This window comes from Mus caroli, unplaced genomic scaffold (assembly GCF_978045245.1).
Source record: "Mus caroli unplaced genomic scaffold, Mus_caroli_1 scaffold_2, whole genome shotgun sequence".
NCBI lineage: Eukaryota > Metazoa > Chordata > Mammalia > Rodentia > Muridae > Mus > Mus caroli.
The window spans coordinates 22,475,160-22,502,875 of NW_028227257.1; the positions used below are offsets into that span (position 1 = coordinate 22,475,160).

Sequence of the window (27,716 nt, forward strand, 5' to 3'; positions counted from 1 at the left end):
AGGGCCTACCACTCCCTTACTGCTGTTACTTTAGGGACTAAACTGGGATATCAGTTTTGGTAGAACAAACCATCTGTTCTATTTACCAGGTGAACACAGTGAGGTATGTGGAAGGGTCGAGTTAAATAATTAACACAACTGGAATTTCGACCCTGTTAGGTCCTTACTGGATGATACTCATGTAACTTAAGAAGTGGCATGGAGGGGGCTGGTGAGGTGGCTCAGTGGGTAAGAGCACCCGACTGCTTTTCCAAAGGTCCGAAGTTCAAATCCCAGCAACCACATGGTGGCTCACAACCACCTGTAATGAGATCTGATGCCCTCTTCTGGTGCATCTGAAGACAGCTACAGTGTACTTACATTAAATAAATAAATATATCTTCAAAAAAAAAAAAGAAGTGGCATGGAGGGCTGGAGAGATGGCTCAGTGGTTAAGAGCGCTGACTGCTCTTCCAGAGGTCCTGAGTTCAAATCCCAGCAACCACATGGTGGCTCACAACCATCTGTAATGAGATCTGATGCCCTCTTCTGGTGTGTCTGAAGACAGCTACAGTGTACTTATATATAATAAATAAATAAATCTTAAAAAAAAAAAAAGAAGTGGTATGGAATTATGCTATAGGAAAGTCTTTCTGTTTGCTGGCCCTTTTTAAAGCTCTGCCATTTTTTATATTTATTTATGTATGAGCCTTCAGCACTCAGGAGGCAGAGGCAGGTAGATGTGTGAGTTCTAGGATGTCTGTGAAATCCTGTCCCAAACAAAGGTAGACACCGTCTAACCCCACAATCCTGTTTCTGTTCCCTTACAGGAGGTTGGAAATCTGTATGACATGTTCCACACTCGCAACTGCTTACACCGAAGAGCTTACCAACACAAAATCAGCAACCTCATCGACATAATGTAAGGATGTCAGTGGTACTTCACTGTGAAACTTTACAGGGTGCTTTGCCACATTAGCATCCCCAGTGCACACTGTATAATAGAAAAAGGTATACTTAAAAGAAGCCTAGCATAAGCCAGGCATGGTATTGCACACCTTTGGTCCCAGCATCTGGAGGCAGAGGTTGGCAGATATGTGTGAGTTCAAGGCCAGCCTGGTCTACAAAGTGAGTTCTAGGATAGACAGGGCTATGTAGAAAAGGGGGAAAAATGTATAAAGATTAATGTGGTAGTACAGGTCTGTGATGCCAGAGAGAGAGAGGGAGAGGGAGAGAGAGAGAGGGGTGCTAGAGCTCAAGGTCATTTCAGGTATGTAGCAACTTTAAAGGCAGCACTAGAAAGAGAGAGAGAGAGAGAGAGAGAGAGAGAGAGAGAGAGAGAGAGAGGTGCTAGAGCTCAAAGTCATTTCAGGTATGTAGCAACTTTAAAGCCAGTCTGAGACATTGTCTCAAGAGGAGAAAAGAGCTTAAGTAATTTTGTTTTCAGTTCAGAGTCAGGGAGAGCCTTTGGTTCATGGTTGAATACACTTCTCCTGAACTTGTTTAAAGGAAAATCATGATATTTCTGCACCTATAATACTGAGGCTGAGTATACTTATTATTGGAAAAACCAAATAAGATAAAGGCCTCTAAAGCTCTGCTGTCCTGCCTGGAGCACAGTAGGTGTGCAACTCAAGGCCTCTAAAGCTCTGCTGTCCTGCCTGGAGCACAGTAGGTGTGCAACTCAAGGCCTCAAGCTCTGCTGTCCTGCCTGGAGCACAGTAGGTGTGCAACTCAAGGCCTCTAAAGCTCTGCTGTCCTGCCTGGAGCACAGTAGGTATGCAACTCAAGGCCTCAAGCTCTGCTGTCCTGCCTGGAGCACAGTAGGCGTCTAACTCACGGTCATACACAGTAGGCTTTCAAACATTGACCGTACCATATGTGTTTATGTGTTTTCTTAAACTAGAAGGATCCTTGTGTGCACGATACAAAGCAAATCTTCAAATTTTCCTTCTGTGTTTTTTCAAAATGATCTCAGGATTACAGATGCTTTCCTCAAAGCAGACCCCTACGTGGAGATTACAGGGACTGCCGGGAAGAAGTTCCGCATTTCCACAGCCATTGATGACATGGAAGCCTTCACTAAGTTGACGGGTAAGCACTCAAGATACAATATTTGTTGTTACCTAATACAACTAGATTAATACTAAAAATTTTAAACTAAAAAAAAAAAAAACAAACCTTGTCAGCACTGAGCGCTAAGTCAAAGGCTGAAAGGTTGCTAGGGCATCTCACAGTCTCAAACCCAGCAGGTCGTTAATTAAGGGCTGATGGTGGATAGGAATGCCATATGAGGCCCTGGGTCCAATCCACAGCACCACACTCCCCCAAAAAAGTTTATAGTGGAGAAATCTGATGACTATCACCTTAATCACCTGATCAGGCTCAACAGTACATCGTGGCAGCAGCATAGGCAGGATGGCTCCCTGATCTGCCCTAAAGGCCAGCATCCCAGCAAGGAACTGGTCTAGCTCTAGATTTTCAAAGACTAAAAGCATGTGACCATTAGTTTATCTACATATTTGCTTGGTTTCACTGTTACTAATGGTGAAAAACTTAAGTTACATTATTAAGACACGTTAACAATTTTTTTAAATATCACTGTTAAATTTCTTGGCTCATTTATTTATGTTTTAAAAAGTGAATGTTCCTGTTCTTGGGAGATACATACTGCAGTGTTCAAATGTTTCATTAAAAAAAATCATATTCACACAGCCAGATGCAGTGGTTCACACTGTCCAGCCAGATGCAGTGGTTCACACTGTCCAGCCGGATGCAGTGGTTCACACTGTCCAGCCGGATACAGTGGTTTATACTGTCCAGCTGGATGCAGTGGTTCACACTCTCTAGCCAGATGCAGTGGTTCATACTGTCCAGCCAGATGCAGTGGTTCACACTGTCCAGCCGGATGCAGTGGTTTACACTGTCCAGCCAGATGCAGTGGCTCACACTGTCCAGCCAGATGCAGTGTCTCACACTGTCCAGCCAGATGCAGTGTCTCACACTGTCCAGCCAGATGCAGTGGCTCACACTGTCCAGCCAGATGCAGTGGCTCACACTGTCCAGCCAGATGCAGTGGCTCACACTGTCCAGCCGGATGCAGTGGCTCACACTGTCCAGCCGGATGCAGTGGTTCACACTGTCCAGCCGGATGCAGTGGTTTACACTGTCCAGCCGGATGCAGTGGCTCACACTGTCCAGCCGGATGCAGTGGCTCACACTGTCCAGCCGGATGCAGTGGCTCACACTGTCCAGCCGGATGCAGTGGCTCACACTGTCCAGCCGGATGCAGTGGCTCACACTGTCCAGCCGGATGCAGTGGTTCACACTGTCCAGCCGGATGCAGTGGTTTACACTGTCCAGCCGGATGCAGTGGCTCACACTGTCCAGCCGGATGCAGTGGCTCACACTGTCCAGCCGGATGCAGTGGCTCACACTGTCCAGCCAGATGCAGTGGCTCACACTGTCCAGCCGGATGCAGTGGTTCACACTGTCCAGCTGGATGCAGTGGTTCACACTGTCCAGCCAGATGCAGTGGTTCACACTGTCCAGCCGGATGCAGTGGTTTATACTGTCCAGCCAGGTGCAGTGGGTCACACTGTCCAGCCAGGTGCAGTGGGTCACACTGTCCAGCCAGGTGCAGTGGGTCACACTGTCCAGCCAGGTGCAGTGGGTCACACTGTCCAGCCAGATGCAGTGGTTTATACTGTCCAGCCAGATGCAGTGGCTCACACTGTCCAGCCAGATGCAGTGGCTCACACTGTCCAGCCAGATGCAGTGGCTCACACTGTCCAGCCAGATGCAGTGGCTCACACTGTCCAGCCAGATGCAGTGGTTTACACTGTTTGTTGTGGATAGATTGGTCTTGTATTTTGATGCTAATTCCATTTTCCTGGGAGGAGCTCCAGGCAAGGAGTGAATCACATCCACTGGTGACTTCTTGTGAGCCTTCTCCCCACCTTAACTTGTAAAATAAAGGCTAGAGCCGGTGATTGGGCAGTAGAAAGGAAGGTGGAGCTGAAAAGTTTGGGGGAGGAAGAGAGATAGAGAATGACAGAGGGGAGGGAGGAGGGGGAAGGACAGTGGAGCAGAAGCACGTGGGCTGGAAAAACCACAAGGTCCTCCTAGCTGGGGAATACAGTAGCATAGCAGTAGATCTGCCCAATCTAGCCGTGTAGCTTGTATTCATATTAATTGAATTATGATTTCTTTGCCCAGGCTTTTTGGGGTTGGAGATTTACCGTAACATTACACCTATAAACCCACTACTCAGGGGGATTGCCACGAGTGGAGACCAGCCCGAACTCCATCGTGAGTTCAAGCCTCTCTGAGAATGAGACCTTCTCTCAAAAAAGAAACACAAAGCAAGAAGATTGTATTCACATACAGCGCTTGTGTGGAAAGCGATGGTCATGAACTCGGTTGAAGGCTATCTGAATTAGAAAAGTTGTAAAGAAATTTGAAAGAAGAGATTTTTTTCCCTTCTATTATGATCATAGAATAAAATATTTTAAAACTTAAAAAAGAACCTTTAATTAGGTCAGTTTACAAACTTACATGTACTGGTCACTTAGCTTCAACTGTTATAGCACAGAAGTTTTCCCCACGTACCGCTTTCTGCACACATTGGGCCATTTTAAGTAGATCATAGACATCATTTTGTTTGTAAATGTTTAAGGCCATCTGGGACTAAGTAGCAAGACCTTGTCTCATGTACAAAAATGAAGGCCCCACAGTAATACGTTAGGCTCTGTGCACTGCCTGCGCCAGCTCAATCCATTGGTTCCAATGCACTCTCAGTTCATCTTACCCCCTTCTGCACATGCCTTCTCCCTCTCTTGCTGCCATCTTCTTTGACTCAGACATCATAATGTTCCTGCCTTATTGAGGCCATTTCAGGACCCCAGTGGAGTGTCTTTAAATCCTGCCATCATTTTAACATTAAAATTAAATTTAATTTTAATGAAATTTCATCACATTGACAGATAACATTTTCCTGGAGATTTTACACTCTGCTGATCCACAGTTGTCTGAGGCCCAAAGTATTTTAAGGAACATTGAATGCCGCAATCTATACAAGTATTTGGGTGAGACCCAGCCGAAGGGTAAGAAGATTAGGAAGGTAAGTTGAATCACCAGCTACCCTGCTGTTAGTGGAGGGTTGATCGAGCCACTGTTCTCAAGAACAAGCCATTAGTCTATCACAGCAACCACGTCTCCTGTTTATTCTCATTTAGTCTTCTCAATATTCTTGGGCCCATTTACCAGATAAGAAACTGAGGCCGAGCAATAGTCAATAAATTGTTCATGAAAGGAGTCAGGTAGGACCCAAAGGCAGGTCTAGACAACTGTAAATATGTGCTCTCAAATTCAATAAGGGCCTCAAATTTTAGATAGATACAACCACTGGAAAATGGATATCTAAGGCAGAAATCCCTCAAAATAAGACCCGTGCAAACATCACTAAGGCTCTGAGAAGGCGGGTTTTTTTTTTTTTTTTTTGTCTATTGTTGACCCTTAAGCAATGCTGATTAGGGACACTTGACACCATGCAGTCAAAAATTGACCTTTAACTTTTTTTTTAAGGCATTTGAGACTTTTTTTTTTTAAGAATTTATTTATTATATGTAAATGCATTGTAGCTGTCTCTAGACACCAGAAGAGGGCGTCATATGTTACTACGGATGGTTGTAAGCCACCATCTGGTTGCTGGGAATTGAACTCAGGACCTTGGAAAGAGCAGTCAGTGCTCTTAGCCACTGAGCCATCTCACCAGCCCCGACCTTTAACTTTTGACTGTCTGAAAAATTAACTACTAAAAGTCTGTCATTGCTCAGGAACTGGACCAGCATTGTGACAGTCGGCTCCTTAGATTTTGCATGTCGTTTGTATTGTATGTGGCCAGAAATACAGAAGGCCTGGGGAAGGCGAGCTTGCTACTCTAAGCAGATTACTGGGGAGACGCTGGGAGAGGGTCACAGGGGCTGCCTGCAACACTATCACTGCAAAACCAGCAGGAGGTAGCTATAAATAGATAAAAGCCACATTCTTTCTGAACTGTGATGGTGGGTTTTGTTTGTTTTTTTAATGAAGAGTGCCCTGTTCATTTCAAAGCCAGCACGCAGTGGAGCTGTCTTGTCAGGGTATCTGTGTTTTCCTTTGCCGAAGAAGAGAAGTAACGTGGTACAAGTGCTTAATGACAAACTGGATCCTAATTGGGGGTCTTATCTCTTCTAGGAAGAATATGAACGGCTTCCCCAAGAAGTTGCTAAAGCCAAACCTGAAAATGAGCCAGATGTTGAACTGAAAGCCGAAGATTTCATAGTTGATGTAAGAAGTGGGCCCAAGAATAGACTCAATGAAAATTTGTGTTTTAAAAAAAATGCCTGCCGGGCATGGTGGCGCATGCCTTTAATCCCAGCACTTGGGAGGCAGAGGCAGGCGGATTTCTGAGTTTGAGGCCAGCCTGGTCTACAAAGTGAGTTCCAGGACAGCCAGGGCTATACAGAGAAACCCTGTCTTGAAAAAGAAAAAGAAAAGAAAAGAAAAAGAAAAAGAAAAAAAAATGCCTTCCCTTCAGGGAGGTGGGTGGGCAGGATGGTGCATGCCTTTAATTCCAGCACTTGGGTGGCAAAGGTAGGCTGATGTCTGAGTTCAAGGCCAGCCTAGTCAGTGTATGTGGCTAATGCCCACCCTGCTTGACACTGCACCTGAGGAGCCCATTCTGCATTCATGTCTTCTGTAAGCCAACACTGCCAGTCCTGTCCCTCCTCCTATAGACTTTCCCTTTAGCAGTTAGACAGTCTTCCATCTGGAAAAAAAAAAAAAAAACTACATCCATCTTGCTGCCTTTTTTCTCCTTCAGGGGCAAACTCAAGGAAATACCTTCTGAATTCTGAATTCTTAAGATTCCTACCTGGCTCTTTCCTGCTCACTTATATTTCCACTGCCACGTTAGCCTGAGGACCTGAGTTCTGTCTGCAGAATCCACTTAAAAAAATTCACACAGACACATACACAGAGAGAACGAGAGAGAGAGAGAGAGAGAGAGAGAATGGCAGCACATACTTTTCAGACCAGAACTAGGGATGGAAAGACCAGAGGACCCTGCAGCTCCCTGGACCTTCGGCCTAAGTGACTGGATGAGCTCCCAGCCAGTGAGAGAGCCTGTCTCAGAAAAATGAAGTGCATGGCACCTGAAGAGTGCCAGCCAAAGCCGACACCTGGCCTCCTCTTATTCATACCCATGTGTACACAGACGTTGTCTACTGTCTCTTGGTGTCTATCACATGTTAGGCAATGCCTTTGTACCCTGCTTAGGTAAATACTCATAGATACTTCCCCCTCCACCCAAGTTCCTAGACCAAATCCCCCGAGGTGGTCATGTGCCAGTTATTTTTATCCCATGTATGATGACGTCCATTATCCCTACTTCTGAGCCCCCAGAGGACTCACTTCATTTCTCACTTCTCGTGTCATTATGTGATTGCTTACTTGTCTGTTGTTTTAATTAAGGTTATCAATGTGGATTATGGGATGAAAGACAAGAATCCAATTGATCGTGTTTACTTCTATTGTAAGAGCAACAGCAAGCAAGCGGTCAGGATCAATAAAGAGCAGGTAACGGTCACGTAAGAAAAGTCTGCTCTAGAGGTATATGTTTGGCAAGTCTTAAAGTCAGTTTATGTTCTGCATACTAATCAGGTTGTAAAGTTAGTGTGTACTGTTAAAAATAAACAGAGAGCGCAGCCCACTGAGTCAGCTAAGCAGGGCTCACACAGGCTCTCAGACACCGAGGTGGCAAGCACTGGGCCTCCTGGCTCTGCACCACACTCTGCATGTGTGCTGTGGCTGTTAGCTTGGTGTTTCCCTGGGACTCCTAACTGTGGGAACGGCTTGTCTCTGACTCTTGCCTGTTCTTGGGACTCTTTTCCTCCTGTCGTGTTGACTGATGCAGCTTTGATGTGAGGGCTTTTGCCTTGTCTGATTGTGTTTTGTTTTGTCATGTTTGGTTGTCTCTGGGAGACCTGCTCTTTTCTGAGGGAGATGGAGGAGGGGGAGTGGTTCTGGGGAGGGGGTGGGGAGCTGAGAGGAGGAGAAACTGGTCAGCATGTGTTGCATGACAGAAAAATCTATTTTCCCTTTTAAAAAGGCATGGCTAGAGAAATGGCTCAGTAATTATGAGTACTTACAGCTCTGGGAGAGAACACTGGTTTGATTTCTAGCATGTATGTGGTATGCATACATACATATACACACATACATACTACAGGTAAAACACACACACACATAAAATAAAACTAATGAGTTTTTTTTTTTATAAGTAAAGCATAAGCTAGGGATGCTAGTACACACTTGTAATCCCCACATTTGGGAAGCTAAGAGTCAGGAGTTGAAGGCCAGCCTGAGGTACACAAGACTATCTCAAAATAAAACAAAGCAGCATTATTAAATAACTGGGTCTAGCTGGGCATGGCAGTATACACCTTTGATCCTAGCAGTCCAGAGTCATGGCCAGGTGGATGTCTGTGAGGCAGCCTGGTCTACATAGTGAGTTCCAGGCCACCCACAGCAACAGTAGTAAGACCCTTCCTCAAAAAAAAAAAAAAAAATCTTAACTAGGCAGTGGTGGCGCACACCTTTAATCCTGGCACTTGGGAGGCAAAGACATGTGAATCTCTGAGTTCGAGGCCAGCCAGAAAATCTATATATAAAGAAATAGACCTACATATACATGTATATCTGGATATAGTGGTACAGGCCTTGATACCAGGAGCCTAAGACATTCTCTCAAAATAGGATGGGGAGGAAAAAGAGAGGTAGGAACAGAACTCAGTTGTGAGAAATATTCACCTTGCATACCCTGAGGCCTTGGGTTCAATCCCTGATCCACAAAAGAAAAAAAAAAAATTAAATAAAGTACTAGATACACCTAGAACGTGGGATCCTTAGTTCAAGGTAAGCCCAGGCTATAATCATGAGACTTTATCTCAAAAAAAGAGGTATAATAACAGGCAATTTCCAGTGTCTCCTGTTTGCTGAATATCATTTAAAGTGCAGTGTTTGGTCTGAAGTGTCAGTTACAAAATCTAGTGGACCATGGCTGAAGTTATACAAGTAAAATGGGCTTATCTGTATATCTTACATGAGAGTCTGTGGTATGTATATAATTTATGTCCTGTATCTTTCAGGCTTTTAAGCCACTGACCCCACACGGCGGGTGGTGGACAAGGGGCAGCCCCAGGTACCAGGTTCTCAGTCTCAGGTATCCCACACTGGACACGGCAGAGGAGCTGAGAACAGAATAGGGGCCCCGGGCGACACTTGGCCCCGGAGATAAGGGATGAGAGATCAGGGGGAGAGGGAGTCACTGGGTGGTTCCCACACAGGCGAGAGTTCTTAGTCCCGATCCTTGGCTGCAGCATAGGAAGGCCTTCTGGTGGGAGGTTAGAGCGGCTCGTTAGGAAAAAGCCTATCCCATTGTTTAAGCATGGTGGGCCTTGATGGTCAGAGACAGTCTATGGTTTTAGAGCTTTATTGTAGAAAGGCAGGGGGAAAGAAAGAAGGTAGAAAGAGAGAGGGAGAGGCCGGCCATTGCCACGTGGAGAGAAGGGGGAAAGAGAGAGAGAAGGAAGGCTAGAGAATAAGAGAGGTAAAAGCTTAGAGAGAGAGAAAGGTAGGGCCAAGCAGCCCCTCTTATAGTGGGCTAGGCTATCTTGCTGTTGCTAGGTAACTGTAGGGAGGCGTCTAGCCAGAATACCAGAAGCTTGGGACATTGTCTACGTGACTGAAAGCCACATGCCTCTCCTGTGGGTGCAGTAACTTCTTCAGGAGCCAGGGGTCCAGGAGACATGATTGAATGCCTTCCATCTCTTGTAGGTGGAAATTACCACCCATCAGGTCCCACCAGGGGAGACCAGGCTGTCTGTGCATAGCCCATTGCTCCATAGTAATTAACATAAAATTCTGAGGCATTTTGCAATAAATAAGTATTTCTCCTTTGAATTATAATTGGAATAAAACAGGAGAGCAGCGCAGTGCTTTTAACTCAACATTAAAAATGGTTCCTCAGAACCTGGGAGGCAGCTGAGTAGTTCTCGGCAGCATGAACTCAAAGCTATAATAAAACCTTTTCTTTTTATAAAAAAAGGTGTCACAACTGCTGCCAGAGAAATTTGCAGAGCAGCTCATTCGGGTGTACTATAAGAAGAAAGACTGGAAGAGCCTGGATGCCGCCGGGAAGCACTTTGTTCAGTGGTGTGCGCTCAGGGACTTCACCAAGCCACAGGTGGGGGACGCTCGCTCATCCTCGTACATTAGAAAAGAAAAAAAAGAAAAAGAAACCTGGAGTTGGGGTGAGACAGGGTCCTATGTAGCTCAGGTTGGTCTCAACTTTGCTGTGTAGCTGAGGTTGGCCTTGAGTTTCAGGTCCCCTGCCTCGCTTCCCAAGATGCGAGTATAGGGATGCAGCCACAGAGGCGCCTGGTGTACTTTTCAATCTTTAAGGAAAGCCCGAAAGTGATCCTTCTTATCCACTGAGAAGTTCTCATTTAAATTGTAGCAATGTGGGGCTGGAGAGATGGCTGAGGACCCTGATTCAATTCCCAGCACCCAGCAGCCACATGCGGCTCACTACCAGCTGTAACTCCAGTTCCAGAGGATCTGATGCCCTCTTCTGGCCTCCGTGGGTACCATACTCATAAAATAAGAAATGCCGAGGGAAAATTCTGAAAGAGGTTGAGGAGTGTGTGCCTGCACAGTCAAGATTACCTGCACACACACAATACACATATATACACATGCACACATATACATCACACACACCCCCGCACATATACATATAGATAGACACAATACACATATATCACACTCAGCATACACACACTACACATATACATCACACACATACCACATATATACCACATACATAGACAGAATACACATATATCATACACAACACGCATACCACACACACACACATACATACCTTAAACACACACAACATACACACACTTTTTTTTTTTTAAAGGAAAACGGAAATAGAATGTGTGTGTGCTAAATGCCTTAGACCATGGTCTATTTCTTGTCAGGCCCTGTGTTAGGAACCACGATGAAGCCAGTACCTAAGAGGGTCATAGTTCCTTAGTGCCTGTGTCTCACTCTAAGTGTATACCACAGACACACAAGTGAAAAGCAATTGTGTAGTGTTAAGTGCTTTGGGGTGCAAAGGAGAACTTGCCAGACTTGGCTAGATGAGAAAAGCCTGCATCAGGAGAAGCTTACAGGCCAACTCCTAAAGGAGGAGAGAGATCAGCAGCTGTTTCCAGGGCCAGCAGCAGGGCGGGCATTGAGACGGAAACAGCACGGGGAGAGCTGAAAAAGCTAACAGAGACCATGAGCCCTTTCAGGAGCAGCATCAAGTGGTGGATGCCCCCTGCCATCCGTGTGCCAGGGGCAGCCTGAAGCCATTGTACTGGAGCAAGTGAAATCTTTCAGTTCGAATTCTTAACACCTGCTGGAGCTGAAGTCCGAAGGTGTGATGGGCGGCTGCCTTTGAGAGGAGCGGCAGCTCCCAGGAGCTCTGTCCAGTCAGCTCCGGTGTGCTCAGCAGAAGACAACTTAACATCCGGATGTTACCAAAGTAACTGAAGGAACAAATGGAACAGTGACTCAGCGCCTGGGTGATCTTACTGTATTTTAGACAGGCTGAGGGAGCAGGGGGGCGTCCAGGAGCTGAGGCCCCTTCCAGCAGCTGGAACCATAGAGTGGTAACGCCCTGAAGCCCATGCCAGAGGAGATGGGAGGGAAACTCCTCAGGCTGCACTGCCCTCTTCATCTCCAGACTGTCACTCCACCCAAGGGCTAGAAAGGAGACGCGAGTGGTGGGTTTGCGGGTTTAAGAGGTGCTGAGTACCTGAGACGAATGGTCAGGGACAGCCCGGCCTTGTTCCAGGAGGCGGGCGTGGCCAGGGGCCTTGCTGCTCATGCTTCCTCCTCTCAGGTCATTGTGTGACCCTTGGGTGGAAGGGTGCATGCATGTGGCTGGAGCCTGTGTTGATGGGGCCAAAGTTAAGAGGTTTATTTAAAGAAAAAGGTTCAGATTCGGTAAGTCACGGTCCCAGTGTTCTGGGTGTCATTTGTCCCTGTCCTCCTCTGTGTCCTCCCCCATTTGCAGACCTGGCCCATTTGTTTTCGAGGAGACTAGGGAAAAAGAGAAGCAAGCCTGCAGTGTGGCTTCTGTCTCCCCATGAGCCCCAAGCAGGGTGTGAACTCAGGCAGCTCTGGGCAGCTGTGTGCTGTGATTCAGCCAGTTTCCCATGAGACCTCTGTGTGCTTAGGACTATGGTGTTTTCTAGTTTATACAGTCACAGGACATGTACAGCTTTGAATTTCTCAAGAGGAAGTGTATATAGAAGCAATCTATGTGCAGGACAGAGGTGTGTGTGTCTGAGACACAGCCCGGATACAATGATGGAAACTGGCTTTTCTTTGTGTCCTAACTCTCTTTTCTCTCTCTCTCTCTTTAATAGGATGGTGACATTATAGCTCCACTCATAACACCTCTGAAATGGAATAATAAGACTTCATCTTGCCTCCAAGAAGTATCCAAAGTAAAAACGTGTCTAAAATTTTAAGTGAATATCTGTGGTTAGTTCTTTTCAAAAACCTCTTTCCCTCTACACAATTAAGTTAGGAAATATAATCAGAGCCCACCAATGACCTTTATTTAATATCTGGAATGTATTCTCATGCTGGGGTGGTGGTCTCGTTTTCATTCAAAATGAAAAATGGTAACATTAACAAATTTTTCCTATCTATCCTGTGGTGGTTTGACTAAGAATGGTCCCATAAGCTCATATAATTCAATGCCTGGTCACCAGGGAGTGGAACTGTTTGAAAGGATTACAAGGATCAAGACAGTGTGGCCTTGCTGGAGGAAGTGTGTCACAGAAGGTGTGCATGCTCTTGTTCTCTCGCTCTCGCTCCCTCCCTCCCTCCCTCCCTTCCTCCTTCCCTCCTTCCCTACCACACAGCACCATGCTCCTCCCCATGATGATGGATTAACCCTCTGAAGCTGTAAGCGCACCCTCAGTTAACCGCTTTCTTTTGTAAGAGTTGCCTTGGCCGTGGTGCCTCTGGACTGAGACAGGTGCTGTAAGAAGCGTTAGCTGGTGTATTTTTAGCACTAACTGAAACCTTTCTCCTTTAGCAACCTGTTTCCCAGGGTAACTCTCCCATCCATCCTGACCTCTTAGGACAAAGGATTGTCTTTTGGTTTTAAATCAGGAATTGAGACAAGGGTACAAACTAGAATGGAAATTGTGATGCACCGTGTAGTTAAAAAATAAACAAAATCCTAGCCCACTGAAGAGGTGCCCGTCACCCTGCTCCTCCCCCAACACCCCACCCCTTCCATCCCTGTTAAGTGCCAGGCGTGGGGGGCATCGGGAGCAGTTCTTTCCTCAGAGGAGCTGAGGTGTGTCAGGCGGGTACTCTGCCGATGACCTCAGCTCCATCTCTGTCTTCCTGGTACAACTTCCCCTGTCCCCTGCTTTAGGAGAGGCTAGGTTCAGAGGACACCTCATACCAGGCTACTCCTGAGTCTGTCATGACTCCAGACAAGATCACAGTTTTAAAGCACCTGCAACCCCTCCAGCCCCAGGGGACTCACTGCTGCCAGCCTGGGGACAGGTCTTCGCCCACCTCTTCTGAGCTGAACTGGTCAGATGACCACCGACCCCACCCTCTGGCTGCTCTCTCTGGCACCACTGTTGCTGCAGTGTGTTTACGGGTTTTAGGACATTCTGGACTGCCTTTGTGAGCTTAGCGACTGCGCAGTGAGTCTCAGGTTCTTTTTGTAGCTTGCTGTTCCTACCAGTTCCGAGCTGCTGTGGTTCTCCCTGCTGCCCCCCCACTCCCACTTTGCACAGCTTTACCAGGAACTGAGTCCAATTGGAGCCAACAGTGGTCAACAGAAATGCTAGAGTTGCAGGCAGTGGGGACAGAGGCAGGAGCTGGAGGCGACATCTTAGTGATGATGCTCTTCCGTGTGAGCAGCCTTGTGCTGCCTCTCTCCTCCGGGTAGCCACGTTCTGTCTTGTCCACTCATGGGTGAAGAGTATTTGGTGTGTCTGCCACTATGGGGTCATAAATGCACTGGAGGTGCTAGCTCTCCCCCACTAGCCACGGTGCCTCTGTAGATCCACGAGACAGCCAGGGGTCCCCCTCCCCTTTGTGTGCCCAGACTCAAGGTTAAGAAGTGGAAAGTTTTCTGCGAATATTTTTGTATTTTTGCCAGTCCATATTTTTTAAATCATTATGGTTTATTGTGGAGTTTTGTAGTCCTAATTTTGTACCGTGGTATGTGGGAAACAAATCGGACCCATTTTATGCCTTTGAAGCTGATTTCCTTGTGAGTACCTGTGCCATTTACGAGACTGCATTAAAAATGGAGATTTTAACAGCTTAGTCTCTCGAGTTACTGAATACTGTCAGCTTGCTGTAAATAGAACCACAGGTTTAGTGACGGTGACATCAGTTGGGTAAGGGGACAGCTGCAATAAAGCTTTCATGAGCGTTTCTATCCTGAAACTCGAGGCAAGCTCCTTAATCGCAGTCTCTCATACCCTGCATGCCCGGTTTGGATTCCTGTGCGAAGGAATACATTCTGTGGGGCCCACATAGATGCTTCTTGGTGGGGAAGCATTGTGTGGGGTTTGCAGGACAGTGGTATGGACAAGGTCCCAGGTACTTGGTTTTCCTCACCAAAATAAAAGCAGGCACTAGCTGGCTCCTTTCCAGCAGAAGGCAGACCATGCACGGAAGGGTATGGGGGCGTAAGCTCAAAGACTCTTTCCTCTCAAGCCCCCCGAGTTCTGTCTACAGAGGTTCAGCCTCCGTCCAGATCTACATAATGTCCAACCATAGCTCTGTGAGATCAAGTGACAGATGTGTGAGCGCCTGACCCGTGGCTGGCCTTCAGCGGTGCCATTTGGGTTCCAGAAGAGACAACAGAGTGAAGAATGCTTCTCTTTATTAGTCTTTTAGAAGTGGAGTCCAGGCTCTTAAAGTAAAAGTAATCTCTCAAACACACAAGAGAAGTGCGAGTGTGTGTGTGCGCCTGTGCGTGTGCGTGCACACCGTGCATACACCTGACTTGACTTAATATGAACATGTTATGGGGGGGGGGGCGGGTAGGATTTTTGCTTTGTTTGTTTTGTTTTGTTTTTTGATCTTCTAGGGATTGTCAAATCCCATAAAGACAAATTGTATGCTTCTTCAGTCAATGTCTTTCACACCTTATAATCAGCTCTGCTGGAGAGCAGTGGCTGCCCCTGTTCTTGGGTTTTCAAGCCATAAGGAGGCTGGCCGAGAGCCACAGTCCACATGAGGGTTCTTCCCCATCCTGAGTTGGGCAGAATGGCTGCCCTGTGTGAGAAGGCCCGGGAGGCGTCAGCTCAGAGCCCAGGCCTCTAGCTCCTTGATGCAGAACTGCTCCCTGCGGGCCAGCACTTCATTGTTGAAGGTCGCACAGGGGTAGCTTCCGCCATGGTACAGGTCTCCATCCAGCCACAGCCCAAACTGGCCACTGAAGAGAGAGGGAACGAGCTCAGGAGACAGCTCTGTAGGTACAATGTCTGCTACTCGGGCACGAGGACCTGCCCCCCAGCACCAACATAAAAAGCCAGTCAGGTCACATGCCTAGCACAGGGAGGGCAGCACATGAGGCCTAGGCAGCTTCAATGTTACGGTGGAGATGGACCGTGGAGGACACCTGGTGTCAGCCTCAGTTCTCCATATGCGTGTGCATGCACGCACGCACGGGGAATCTCGGCATGGTTGTGCCATGTGCTAGGCCTCTGTGACTGGCTGCCATCACCACACGACCACTGTCCCTCCATCATGGCTGTTCTCATCCTTTCCAGTTCACCAGGATTTGGGGCCTCCTCATGTGCTCTCTAACGTGTAGGGCATTTTTTAAACAAGCCATTGGTTTTAATAACTTATACAGTGGTCCAGCTATCACCTCAACCCTGTTTTAGAACATTCTCATCACATTTGAAAGAGAACCTGGGTTGGAAGCAGGAAGTGGATGGGTAATCAGCGATGGCTGATGTGCCCTGTGTCCTGCTGCCCCTCAGTGGAGCTGAGCTGATAAAGGAATGCTTTTATTCTTACCTTCAGGGTATAACTCAATGTGCTTCCACATAGGGGTCACCCCAGGGTGAGGACACCCTTTGTTTTTTCCTAACTCCCACGCCTGCCCCCAAACTCACAGGCTGTGTTCTTAGCCAGATGCACATCTTCTATTGAGCCTTGTCCCGTGGGACTCGGAACTCTGGGACTTCCCCATCTTGTGACTCCTCGTTCCCAGTCACGTCACACTAAGATGTCACTAAGTGTGTGATGGGGATGGGCTGGTCGAGTGTGGCCATCCGGGCATGGGCTGTGGTGCTGATGCCAAAGGGCATTGTAGTCTGCCTGAGAGGAACACACCTTGCCCATTCCACCTGCAGCACCCTTGGGAGAGGGCCATGGGCCACCCCAGGATGTGGGGGACAGAGACACGCACCTTCCACTGCCCATCATTAGTGAGTCCAGGTCTCCTTTCACAAAAAAAGAGTTGTGCCCTGTCCACTTAAAGACCTGAGTGAAGAGGAAAAGGAAAAGCGGGGTCACCTCTGAGTGCTGTCGTTGCAGTCTGACTCCAGGCCACATGGTGGCAGTGTTGTGTAGGGACTGGAGGCTTCTGGGCCCAATGAGTTCCAGGAAAGACTGGGCTGCCAGGCCTTAAGATTTCCATTTCCTTGGACTTCACCCCTTACGCCCTCTGCCACAGATCCCCTGCATCCTGGCAGTGCCAAATAAATGCTAACAATCAAACAAACTTCCAAAGCTTCCTGCTTTCAAAGCTAGAAAGAGGGAGGCAGCTAGGCCTGGAGCTGGAATGGAACTGCCTTTAGACCAACCTATCATGACCTAAGACTCCCCGTGAACCCCTGTGAATTTCCGTCCCACTATCTAGGTCACAGCCTCCTCCTGATCTCACACCATATACTTCCCACAACCCTCTCCATAGTGACCCGCGTGACCCACCAACTTTAAATCACACTATATGTCTTCTACCTAAGGCCTTCTGGCACCCTCCACTGTGAAAGAGACAGAATTCAGTCCGCCAGCCAGCGTGAACCTGCCCCCATCCTTGCTTACCTCCGTGTCCTCTCCTCCCCTTAAGTACTACACCTGAGCCACACTGGCCTTCCTTTTCACCAACACCTGAAGGTGCTCATGCCTTAGGGCCTCCCTACATTCAGACCCCTCTGTCCACAGACCTTCCCAACCCAGTCTTCAAGGGTCACTTCTTACCCTACAGCCTGAGTGTCATTGCAGAGAGCCCCTGTTTGATTTCCCTAGGCATCTACTAGCTCTGAGCTCCATTTGAGCAGCAGTGTGCCTCGCCTTGTCTGCCCCGCTACAATGTAATTCTAGAACCCCCTGGGTGCCTTGCCACACTCATGAATTAAAAGGATGAAGACTAAAGAACCAAAATAGGCAATAAAGTTGCTTTTAAAGGGCCCCAAAGTCCAGTATGTTGCTTCCTGTAATTCGATGTCCCAATCACAAGGAACAACTCCTCTTCCCCAACCCCGGAAGAATAGAAAGATAAAGGCCAGGCTGGGCAGGGATGCGATAAAGCTAAGGAGTGAGCACAAGAAGACGGCGATTCTGAAGCATTTCTGCGCTTCCTCTGCTGTCTTCAAGGACGCGTCCTTCTGATTTGAAAGAGCAAGATAAACATTGCTGTGGAAGAAACTAAGACAAAGTTCCACGTGTTACTTGGAGTAGCAGTTACTTGTGCAATTGCTGGGAACTCATAAAGAGCTCAGGCCAAGACACAGGCAAGAATCAAGTTTTTCAAAGTATGGGATTCTGTAATCACAGGCTGGGATGACCATGACCCCCTGGAAGTAATGGATTTCATGTAATAATTTTTTTTTTAGCACTTATGCACCAGGCCCGGTTAGGCATTGGGTAGAACAGTAAACACAATGAACAAAACAACTGCCTCGGAGACATGTAGAGGGAAGGCTGATAAAGAGCTAAGCAATGGTATGTTAGAGATGCTAGAAAGAGAAGTGACACTTGGAGGCAATAAGGATTTAGAGGGAATGGTCACTTAAAACAAGGTAGCCAGGGCAGTCACTGTGATGGGGACAGCAGGGTAGTCTGGAGGGTGGTGTGTATGGATCCAGTGGAAGGGCTGCTGAGCAGAACAAAACGTGCGGAGGCCCTGGGTCAGGGTGGGCCTGGGTTTCTGCCTTCCAGTTTAGGCTGGCATTGCTGGGGCAAAGTGAGGGAAAAACAAATAACCAATATTAGAAAGAGGTTGGAGAAGAGCCATGGTATACGGACATCACGAGAAGAGCCACTGGGCAAGGGCAGTCATCAGAGAACCAAATCCCCAAATCCCCGGCTCTGATGATAGCAAGCAGCCGGAGGCTCCAACAAGACAATGTTGGTTCAAGAGGAAAATGCTAGAGCTTTGGACTTTTAATATGAGCTGCAGGAAGGAAGGTGTGGGTGACCAGCCTACGGTCTTGGGGACACCTTTGCCTTTCTCCCAAGAAGGGAAAGTTCCTTGCCGCTGACAGAGCAACAGACCAGGTATGTTCTGTTGTTAGCAAGGCTGTCCACACCCCTTTGACCATCTTGGTGGGAGACTTGATGACTGTGTGGCAGAGCGTATTTACTGCTGTCTGTGTGCTGGTGGGGAGACCTCTAATAACAAACAAAAGCACCCACAACTAGCTCTCCATCCATTTCACAGACTGTGAACAACTCATTGTCAAGGGCACACTAAGCAATTAATTACACGTTCTACCTCACACGCTGATCCGTCCACCTTTGTGGTTCCCAAGTGTGCACCCTTCTCCCCCATGTCCTCTGCCTCCGGAGTGCCCTGCCTGAGTGGAGACTCCGGGGTTGGTTTGCACATCTCCCTTCACCACTGACTGAATTGGGTGTATCCCCAACCACTTTGCACCTCGGTTCCCTCATCTGTAAGACGAGGCAAAGATAGCAGCGTGCACCTGTGGGATTTTTGCAATGACTGAATGCGCTGGTCCGTGAGGTGGTAAGTTCCTGTGAGTTGCTGCTGTGACTGTCATAAAAGTTGTGCGCGCTCTGTCGATCGGGCAGCACCCGGCAGCTGCAGTCAGCCAACAACCCAACAGTGGAAAAATCTATAGCTAGAAGATGTCTGGGACCCCCTGTCTCCCTTCTTCATAAGCTCCAGCTCTTCAGCCCCTTGTGCCCTCTGAGGAGTCACTGGTGCCTGCCACTGAGCTCTTTTGCTTATCCTGAAGGGGACCCCTTCCTTTCCAGCCCCCTAGTGAACTCCGAGGCTCCATCTACCCATCTCCTCGCCTTTCCTCCTCGCTTGCAGTTTCCAGCCACTGTCTTCATGGTCACATCCAGCATTTGTCCTTAGCGGGGAGAGCAAGGGAGCCCCTCCAGTTCATTTCGAATGGCCCTCCATCATCCTGGCTCCTTCACGTTGTCCTACAGTTGTCCTACGCATCGCTCAGCTGCTTCCACTGCTCCAAGAATTTGACCCCAGGGAGACCGCTCCTCTCCAACCCCACCTTTGTTCACCCTCCATCCCTCTGGCTTTGCTGGCCCTCTGCCCGGCCTAAGCTCTACAGCTCTGCAGCCCGCTCCGTGTTTCCACTCCCGCCTACCCCTTTCCCATCCATTATTCGCTGTGACTGTGGCCTGCCAAGAGCTGGTCTGAGAACACTGGCTGCTCTGGTACTAGCCTGGCCAAGGAAGAGCTGCACCCCACTGAAAGAAACAGACAGAGCAGAGTTAGCCTCTTCTGGCTCCAAGGGCTCTCTGGGCTCCCCTTCTCACACGCAGGGACTGTGCGGCTCCTTCTTTCTCCTCCAGCCTTCATGTGCATACTTTACAAGATGCCATTGTAAGCATCCTCCCCTCCCACACCTCAGGTCTACCACACTTGATCCCATCTTGCCCTTTCCATCCTGTACAGAGTAACCTGCCTTCCTCGCTTAATGAGTTCATGGTTTCTGGAGATCTTGATGGTGAGCTGAGGGCACTGCCATGCCTACCACTGCCCTGTGGAGAAGTGGACAAGAGGCAGCCCAGCATGGGGACTCCCCAGAGCTGTGACCTGTCATAGCCTTCCTCCATGACAGAAGGTTGAGCCTCACCTTTAGCTGTGGGGAGAAGGAGAAGAGGAATGTCTCTCCAGTACCATAGAAGCCTTTGCTGAGTCGGATAGCTGAGGAGGAGAAGGCGCCAAACATCTGGAAAACAGAGAAAATGGCAAGAAAGGAGCTGGGAGTCCACCAGCCACCTCCTTCACCAGACTTCGAAGTACATGCTCAGCCTCTGGGACTCCTGGGGAGTTGGGTGCAGAGATGGAGATAGGGCTGCTCCCCCAGGCCACCCTCTGTTGTACACTTCTGCCTTCCCTGAGTTGCCATGACTCCCCCACCCCACCTGCCACCCTCTGTTCTGTCTGTCTAAGTGTCTGTGTCTCTTCAGGGTCCTGCTGTGTATCCCAGGCTAACCCAGATCTTACTTCCACAAGAGCCTTTACAGGCATGTAATATGTCCAGCCTACCTTTTCTTAAATATATTTTGTGTGTCTGTGTGTATTGTATGAATGTGTTCATGTGTGTACACAGGTACACATACATACATGCACATGCACACACACACGTGTGTGTTCCCATGCATATGGAAGTCAGAGGCCAATATGGAGTATCTCCCTCGATTGCTTTCTGCCAGCAATAGAGGCTGTTTTGAGACAGGCACTCACTAACAATGGAGCTGACCAATGGGACTTGTTGGCCAGGGTGCCTGCCTCCTGTGGGTTACAGACATAAACTGCCACGCCTGGCTTTTTTCATGACTGCTGGGAATTGAACTCAGGTCCTCATGCTTGCATAGCAAACACTTTACTAACTGAGCTATTGCTTTGGCTCCAGATGTACTTATTTCGTACAAGGAACGCTTCTAGAAGAGCTAGAAATTACAGGGAAAAAAAAAAAAAAAGCATCATCAACCCTCCCCCTCCCTCCCCAAGGTGATGTATGTGGTTTTGTGGATGCTTCCTTCTGGTACCTGTTCAATGCCAGAGCACACGCTGACAGCCCACACATACGCTGCTCCCTCTCACCTTTCTCCACCAACTTCAAATGTACAGAAAAGCCCAGGGCTGGGGATAGAGCTCAGTTGGTAGAATGCTTGCCTAGCACATGCAGGGCCCTTTTGAACTGCCAAAAATTACTATTATTGGTAGTAGTAGTAACAGTAGCAGTAGTAACAGTAGCAGTAGGAGTAGCAGTAGCAGTAGCAGTAGCAGTAGCAGTAGCAGTAGCAGTAGCAGTAGCAGTAGCAGTAGCAGTAGGAGTAGGAGTGGCAGTGGCAGTGGCAGTGGCAGTGGCAGTGGCAGTAGCAGTAGCAGTATTTAAAGGTCAAAATAAGTACAGATTCCTTCCACCTTGGACCTCATGGGAAGTTTGCTCTACTTCCCATACTGACTTTCTCTCTTGATACGTCTCAGGCCCACTTGACTATGATACTATGACTCTTCACTCCTAATCCACCACCTCCTTACTCTTATATAAGCCCAGTGCTAGCTAGCATCATGCCAAGAGAACTAACGACAACTCTGGTATTATCGATTTGTATCACTGTGTATTCAATTGCCCCTGATTATCTCAAGAATGTGCCTCACATCCTGCCACGTTGGAGCTGTGGCTCTGCTCCTTGCTTCTCCCCTGCCTGCTAGTTGTGTGACTGATAGAGCCATCTTCCTTCTGTGGGATGCCTATTGGCATTGGGGTGTGGATAATCACAGAGCTGCATGGGGGGGTCCTGGGGTGCAGGATTTAGGCTTAATGCCAGGAGAAACTTCTCATAGCACGTAGTCTCTGCCACAGAAGGGGCTCTGCACAAACTGGGTGAGTTTCTTGGCTCTCAAGCAAGAAGCCTTTCCAGGCAGACCCTCCTGTCTATTTGGAGCCCCCATGAGATCTCTTCCAACTCTGTTGTTTCTTCTGTAGAGGAACATTTAAAACCAGCTTGCAATCCCACCCACCCTCTGCATGGAGAATCCGCCAGAAATTCTATTGTTTGAGTGACCACATAGATTTCAGGCATGGCCCTTGAAGTTCTTCTGTGGCATTTAGGCCTTTGCTCTCTCTGATTTCCTACAATCCATTTCCCACCACCACCAGCAGCTGAGGATATTTTCAAAATATGCATCCATCATTGAGATATAGATCTCCTGCCTGAAACCCTCCTGTAAGAGCCACTGGAGAGACTGGGGCAGGCAGGAGGATTTGCAGTTCAAGATCAGCATAGGCTACATTTAGGGTTCTGAGCCAGCTTGTGTCTTAATGAATGAGACCCTGCCTCAAAATAAATCAAAACAACCCATCCATGGGCTTGTGCTTGCAAATGTAAGAGTGTGTGTAATGCATGGTGTTGGTGGTTAATTGCTCAATGCCCCACCCCGCCACACACACACACACACACACACACACACACACACACACACACAGACAGGAAGTTAGACTGTTAACCCTAAGAGTGCTGGACCACTTCTGACTTGATCCTGCTCTGCTCCATATCTTAACCTGGCACACAGGAGTGACTTCAGACACATGAGTGAGCAAATGGTGGCCTGGCTCCAAGTGTGACCGGTCTCAGTGCCACTGTCCGTATACCTTACAGGTGATGTAATCTGTCCTCTGCTTTCTTGCTTTTGATCCTTCCCTGGACTATCTGGGAGCCCCCATGCCCCAGCCCAGCTCACCTGTCCATCCTGATCTCTCAGCAGCAGCAGTACTGGCCCACTGTGACCCTCCATCTGTCGGTATAGTCTCCGCAGACTGAAGCCATCCCTTGATGTGCAGAAGACCAGACTCCAAGGGTGTCCAGTGACTCTCGGGGGCAGGTGGAGGCTGAGCTGGAGATGGAGCTGGAGCTGAGTGAAGGGATTGCCTCCATCTTCTCCTCTCCCACCACTCAGCCTTCACTCTGCCAGAGACTCCATGCCTATTAGCTATAATTTGGTTCCCATTTTATAGATGTGAAAATCGAGGTTCAGGGAGATGGTGAATAGATGTCAGAGCCTGGATGCCAACCCAGGGCAGATCTCTGAGAACTCAGCTTGGTCACTTGGTCTTTAGAGGGTAGATAAGAGACAAAGTCCCCCTCCTGGTACTCCCCTAAGTGTCTGTTCCACCCAGGCTCTGGCTTTAGTCTCTAGGATCCATGTCACCCTGGCCAGATTCCCCAATTCTACCCAGTGAGAAGGATGGTGGTAGTGTGACTGGAGAGGACAGGGAAGCCCAGGGAGAAAGCATGGTTGATTCAAAATGACATTTAGCTAGGGACATTGTGGCTGTGACTTCAGTGCCCCAGGTGTGGCTGGTATAGGGAAGAGGACTTGAGGACTCAAGTCCTACTACATAGAATGTGCCCAAACCTGCTTAATCTCTGAGGCATCTAGGACTTGACTAGCTTCTGTAAGCTGAGGCTCCACAGGGTCCTGGGGGGCTGGGGCTGGGGCTGACTCCTCCTCTTCCTCTTCCTCACCCTCCTCCCCAGACAGTGTGTCCTCCATCTCTGTGGGCTGTAAAGATACAAAGAAGCTTGGCAGATCAAAGGACACAGGGGCACCAGCTGTCACCATATCCGGACCTCGGGACCTCAAAAGCTAGGGTTGTCTTGTCCCCTGCCCAGACCCCGCAGTCCTAGCCCAAAGGATAACCCCAGCTCACACTCAAGAAGCATGTTCCCAAAGGAGCTGGGAAGCACCCACCACAAGCAAGACGCTGTCCCTGCCTCCAAAGTGCTTTCTCCTGGCTAGTCACTGCTAGTGAAGGAATGGGGTGGGCAAAGGCCTGCACAGTGCCACTCAGAGGGTCACGATGGTCTAGCCCCAGGGTAAGCACCAGGCTCTGAGCTCTAAGCCTGGAAGAGGACAGAGGGCAGGTGGGAGTCCGGCTCTGCTGTAGTTGTGTGTGTTAGGACAGGAAATAGTGGCTACAACAATACCCACTATAAGAATGGCTGACATTGATCGTCCAGAACTCTGCAATGAGGCCTGTGTGGATAGCCTGCTGTTATTGGTGTCTCTGAATTCTCTCCCTGGATCCTAAGAAGGTACTGCTGATTTCTGCACCTTACAGGAAAGCCCTGGGGCTCACTTTCAGTCAGTGTAGAAAAAGTGCTGTCACACCTAGCTCTCCACAAAATGTGTGCTCGCCCACATGAGTTGTATATTGCTTGAAATAGAGGCATGTGTGTGGGCAGGTGGGTGTGTCGGCTGTCAGTGCACTTTGAGTGCAAGCTGGGGTTATATACATGTGTGAGTATCAGTGGGCAGGGATCCTGCTGGGACTCCATGCTCATTCATTTAACTGAGCTTTCATACTCTACCACGGTATGTTCAAGTATATGTTCACACATGTGAGCAGCCCTATACATAATAGCATCAGGCTCACCATAGAAGGAGACGCCTCGCTGGGCGGTGGTAGCACATGCCTATAATCCCAGCACTTGGGAGGCAGAGACAGGCGGATTTCTGAGTTCGAGGCCAGCCTGGTCTACAGAGTGAGTTCCAGGACAGCCAGGGCTACACAGAGAAACCCTGTCTCGGGGAAAAAAAAAAAAAGGAGACGCCTGTCTGAGAAGGAATATCTAATATTCCTTATCCTCTCCATTACACAGGCTCAAACCTGGAGGAATCCTCATGATGAAATTTTCCCCCAAAAGGACAGCAACAGTGATCTATTCCCTCTGAAGGAGGGACCTTGGGAATGCTCTAGGTCCTCCATCAGCCCTTTCTTTAAAGCCCCAGCCAGCTGGAAAGGAGTTAAGAGGGGTAACTACACACAGTCACATAGACACACAAACAGACAGACACATACCCTTCCACCCTAGCCCAGGCTCCTCCCTGCTAGAGAGCTCATCCCCTCCCCAAGTGAATCCCCAGTTTGCACTGAGCCCTTACCAGCTGAGTGTACCGCCATTGCCGGCCTTTCATTCTGTCACAGCTCAGGACAGGGTATAGTCCTCGGGCCTGGCCGAGGAAATGCTGCAAAACAACGCCAGCAATGAGGAGGTGCCTGGGCACACCCCACTGGATCCATGCCTACCCAGTCGCCCTTTGCTCCCTCTCACCTGTGATCCCCAGGCCAAGTGGCCACGGGGTGGGTCTGTGAGCAATTCGGCATTCAAGGCCGCATGTGCAGTTAGCATCTAGCACATGTTAGCCGTGCACAGTGAATTCCAGCTGTGAATTCCGGCCACTTCAGTACCTTTTCCAGAAGTCTGGCCTGGGAACATTGATTCTCTTGTAGGATACCTAAGGTCCACACTAGGGACTCAGGACCGCTGGTTCCATAAATGACCAAGATTAAGTCCATTTGCCATTTGCACCCCAAGCCTCAATTTCCCATTGTGTAACTTTTAGAAAATATATCATAAGCTAGGCATAGTGGTGCACACATTTAATGCCAGTACTTGGGAGACAGAGGCAGGTGGATCTCTGCAACAAAGCCAGCCTGGTCTTCAGGTCAGTCAGGGCTACACATTGAGACCCTATCTCCAAAAAAAAAAAAAAAAAAAGAATATTGTGTGTATATATTGTGTGTATATGTATTTGTGGGCATGGACCAAGGCTCTCCTTCCACTTTTATGTGGGTTCTAAGAGTTGAACTCAGATCATCGGGCTTGTATGCTAAGCACTTTTCCCTATTGAGCCATCTCACTGCCCCTCTATCTAACATTTAACACATAGGACCAAAAATCTCAGAATGCTTCCCAGGACCAACAGCCTACAGTTCAGCTCCCTGTCAAAGCCAACAGAGTGTGCTATAGCAAAAACCTGAAGGGGAATGCTCAGACCAAAAGAACTGACCCTTTGAAGACGTAATTTTGCCTAAGGAAGTGTGCACAGTTCAGTAGGAGGTGCTTGCCTAGCAAGTGTAGGGCCCTGGATGCGACCTCTGGTATAAAGAGAAAGAAGGAAGGGGAGGGAAAGGGGAAGAAAGGAAAGAAAGAAGGAAGGGGAGGGAAAGGGGAAGAAAGGAAAGAAAGAAAGAAGGGGAGGGAAAGGGGAAGAAAGGAAAGAAAGAAGGAAGGGGAGGGAAAGGGGAAGAAAGGAAAGAAAGAAGGAAGTAGAGGGGAAGACAAAAAGGAAATGAAGGAAATGAATGGAAGGGAAGGGGAAAGAAAGAACACAGGCTGTAGTTCAGTAGTAGTGGCCATTCACACCCTCCTACACACATACCTCCCCCTCTAACCCAACACAGGCCCCTCCCCTTCAGGGTAGCTTAGCTCGTGTGTGCACAGGGTCCTGGGGGGGGAAGAGGAGGCAGGAAGGGGGATCGGGAAAGAGAGGGAGAGGGAGAGGGAGAGGGAGAGGGAGAGGGAGAGGGAGAGGGAGAGGGAGAGGGAGAGGGAGAGGGAGAGGGAGAGGGAGAGGGAGAGGGAGAGGGAGAGGGAGAGGGAGAGGGAGAGGGAGAGGGAGAGGGAGAGGGAGAGGGAGAGGGAGAGGGAGAGGGAGAGGGAGAGGGAGAGGGGAGATCCCTTGCTTGGTTTTGCAGCCTTGGGCAATGACTCCGCCCCTCCTCATCTGTTAGCACTAGTGTCTGTAAGAAATGAAGATGAGCATTAGGATGCTAAACCTAGCTTCCATCCTCCCTCTCCTGTGCTCAATTTTGTGTGGTAAGCTGGAGCACCTGACCTTTGTTGCAAATGGCTAAATGCCAGGGTTTGTCACACCCACCTCTAAGAGAGATCCAGTGTTCAACTCCTGACAAGAGACCACTTGGCCTCCACTTGGAGCCTCAGTCAAATCTGTGGTGAGGGGCAGTGGGGGAAGGGAAGGGTGGGAGCTAGGAAGAAGGTGGCTGAAGGTACTCACCCCGACAATCTCTGATGACCCTTCTGCCGCTCATCCACGGATGGTCTCTATGATCCCCCAAAGAGAAGGCCACACGTAGAATGGCCTGTCCACCTGGCTGTCTGGACACAGTGATGTGGGTTCCAATTCTTGTCCTCTGTGTGTGACTGGTGTCTCTGCCCCACCCTGGCTCCAGCCCTTCTCCCTGCCTCTTATACCTGCCCTGAGGCGGCAGCCCTGGCCCCATGCCAGGCCAGTTCCAACTGGAAAGGCACCAATGATTATCTATCCTACATCAGAAACTCAAATCCCACAAACACAGGAAAAAGACTCTGCTGCACCCCCCCCCCCCAAGGTCTTTAGCTCTGTTGCCGTCAACCGAAAGATGGGAGAGATACCAGGCTCTGAGCCGCCACCGTGCTTCTCTCTGGCGCCTAAGTAAGTACCACTTGTTTACTGATGCCCACAGTGGGGGTCAGTCCTCTCATTTAAGGTTAGAACCTATGCCATGCAAATGACACAAGAAAGGGCTATACTTCGGGTTCTCCACCAATCACCGCAAGCTGTAGGGAGTCCAAGTCTAAACTCTACCCCAGCCAACTCCCCCGACCCCAGGTGGGATAAGGATTTTCTTCATTGCCCTGGGTACATTTGGCAAGGTCTCTCACAGGAAGCCCAATGTCTGGCACATGGTGGGCACACTGTCAGTGGGGTTACTTCTCTATCTGTGGTTCGCAGTAGGACTGTGAGGGCTGCTACACACACACACACACACACACACACA

General features: G+C 48.8%; 2 protein-coding genes across 3 annotated transcripts in view; one reads left to right on the forward strand and one right to left on the reverse strand.

Moving 5' to 3' along the window:
* Positions 1-14,443, forward strand: part of Samhd1 (SAM and HD domain containing deoxynucleoside triphosphate triphosphohydrolase 1) — a 39,322-nt gene extending 24,879 nt beyond the window's left edge. The window contains exons 10-17 of one of the 2 annotated variants that reach the window (XM_021155904.3): positions 810-901; positions 1,958-2,073; positions 4,965-5,101; positions 6,217-6,309; positions 7,495-7,599; positions 10,130-10,267; positions 10,541-10,663; positions 12,510-12,614. In XM_021155904.3, the coding sequence (XP_021011563.1) occupies positions 810-901; positions 1,958-2,073; positions 4,965-5,101; positions 6,217-6,309; positions 7,495-7,599; positions 10,130-10,267; positions 10,541-10,624 (765 nt within the window). In that variant the 3' untranslated portion in view covers positions 10,625-10,663; positions 12,510-12,614. Of the gene's footprint in view, positions 1-809; positions 902-1,957; positions 2,074-4,964; positions 5,102-6,216; positions 6,310-7,494; positions 7,600-10,129; positions 10,268-10,540; positions 10,664-12,509 lie in introns of both variants that reach the window. The other variant, XM_021155903.3, reaches the window with a different exon arrangement.
* A 553-nt stretch (positions 14,444-14,996) lies between these two features.
* Positions 14,997-27,105, reverse strand: Tldc2 (TBC/LysM-associated domain containing 2). Its single transcript, XM_021156294.2, has 7 exons — positions 26,954-27,105; positions 25,037-25,120; positions 23,507-23,653; positions 22,832-22,984; positions 20,214-20,309; positions 16,553-16,626; positions 14,997-15,568 (listed from the first exon to the last, which is right to left on the reverse strand). Exons 2-7 carry the CDS (start codon positions 25,067-25,069, stop codon positions 15,433-15,435), a joined length of 639 nt encoding a protein of 212 aa, XP_021011953.1. The 5' UTR covers positions 25,070-25,120; positions 26,954-27,105; the 3' UTR covers positions 14,997-15,432.
* Between the last annotated feature and the right edge of the window lie 611 nt (positions 27,106-27,716).

Bases quoted from the DNA above. Each gene is read 5' to 3' on its own strand.
- Tldc2 (XM_021156294.2), bottom strand. From the start codon at position 25,069: ATGAAAGGCCGGCAATGGCGGTACACTCAGCTG. The intron at 16,627-20,213 runs GTGAGGCTCAAC...CTCTTCACTCAG, and splicing joins CCTTCTCCCCACAGCTAAAG to GTCTTTAAGTGGACAGGGCA. The intron at 15,569-16,552 runs GTGCGTGTCTCT...CTCTCTCTTCAG, and splicing joins CTAATGATGGGCAGTGGAAG to TGGCCAGTTTGGGCTGTGGC.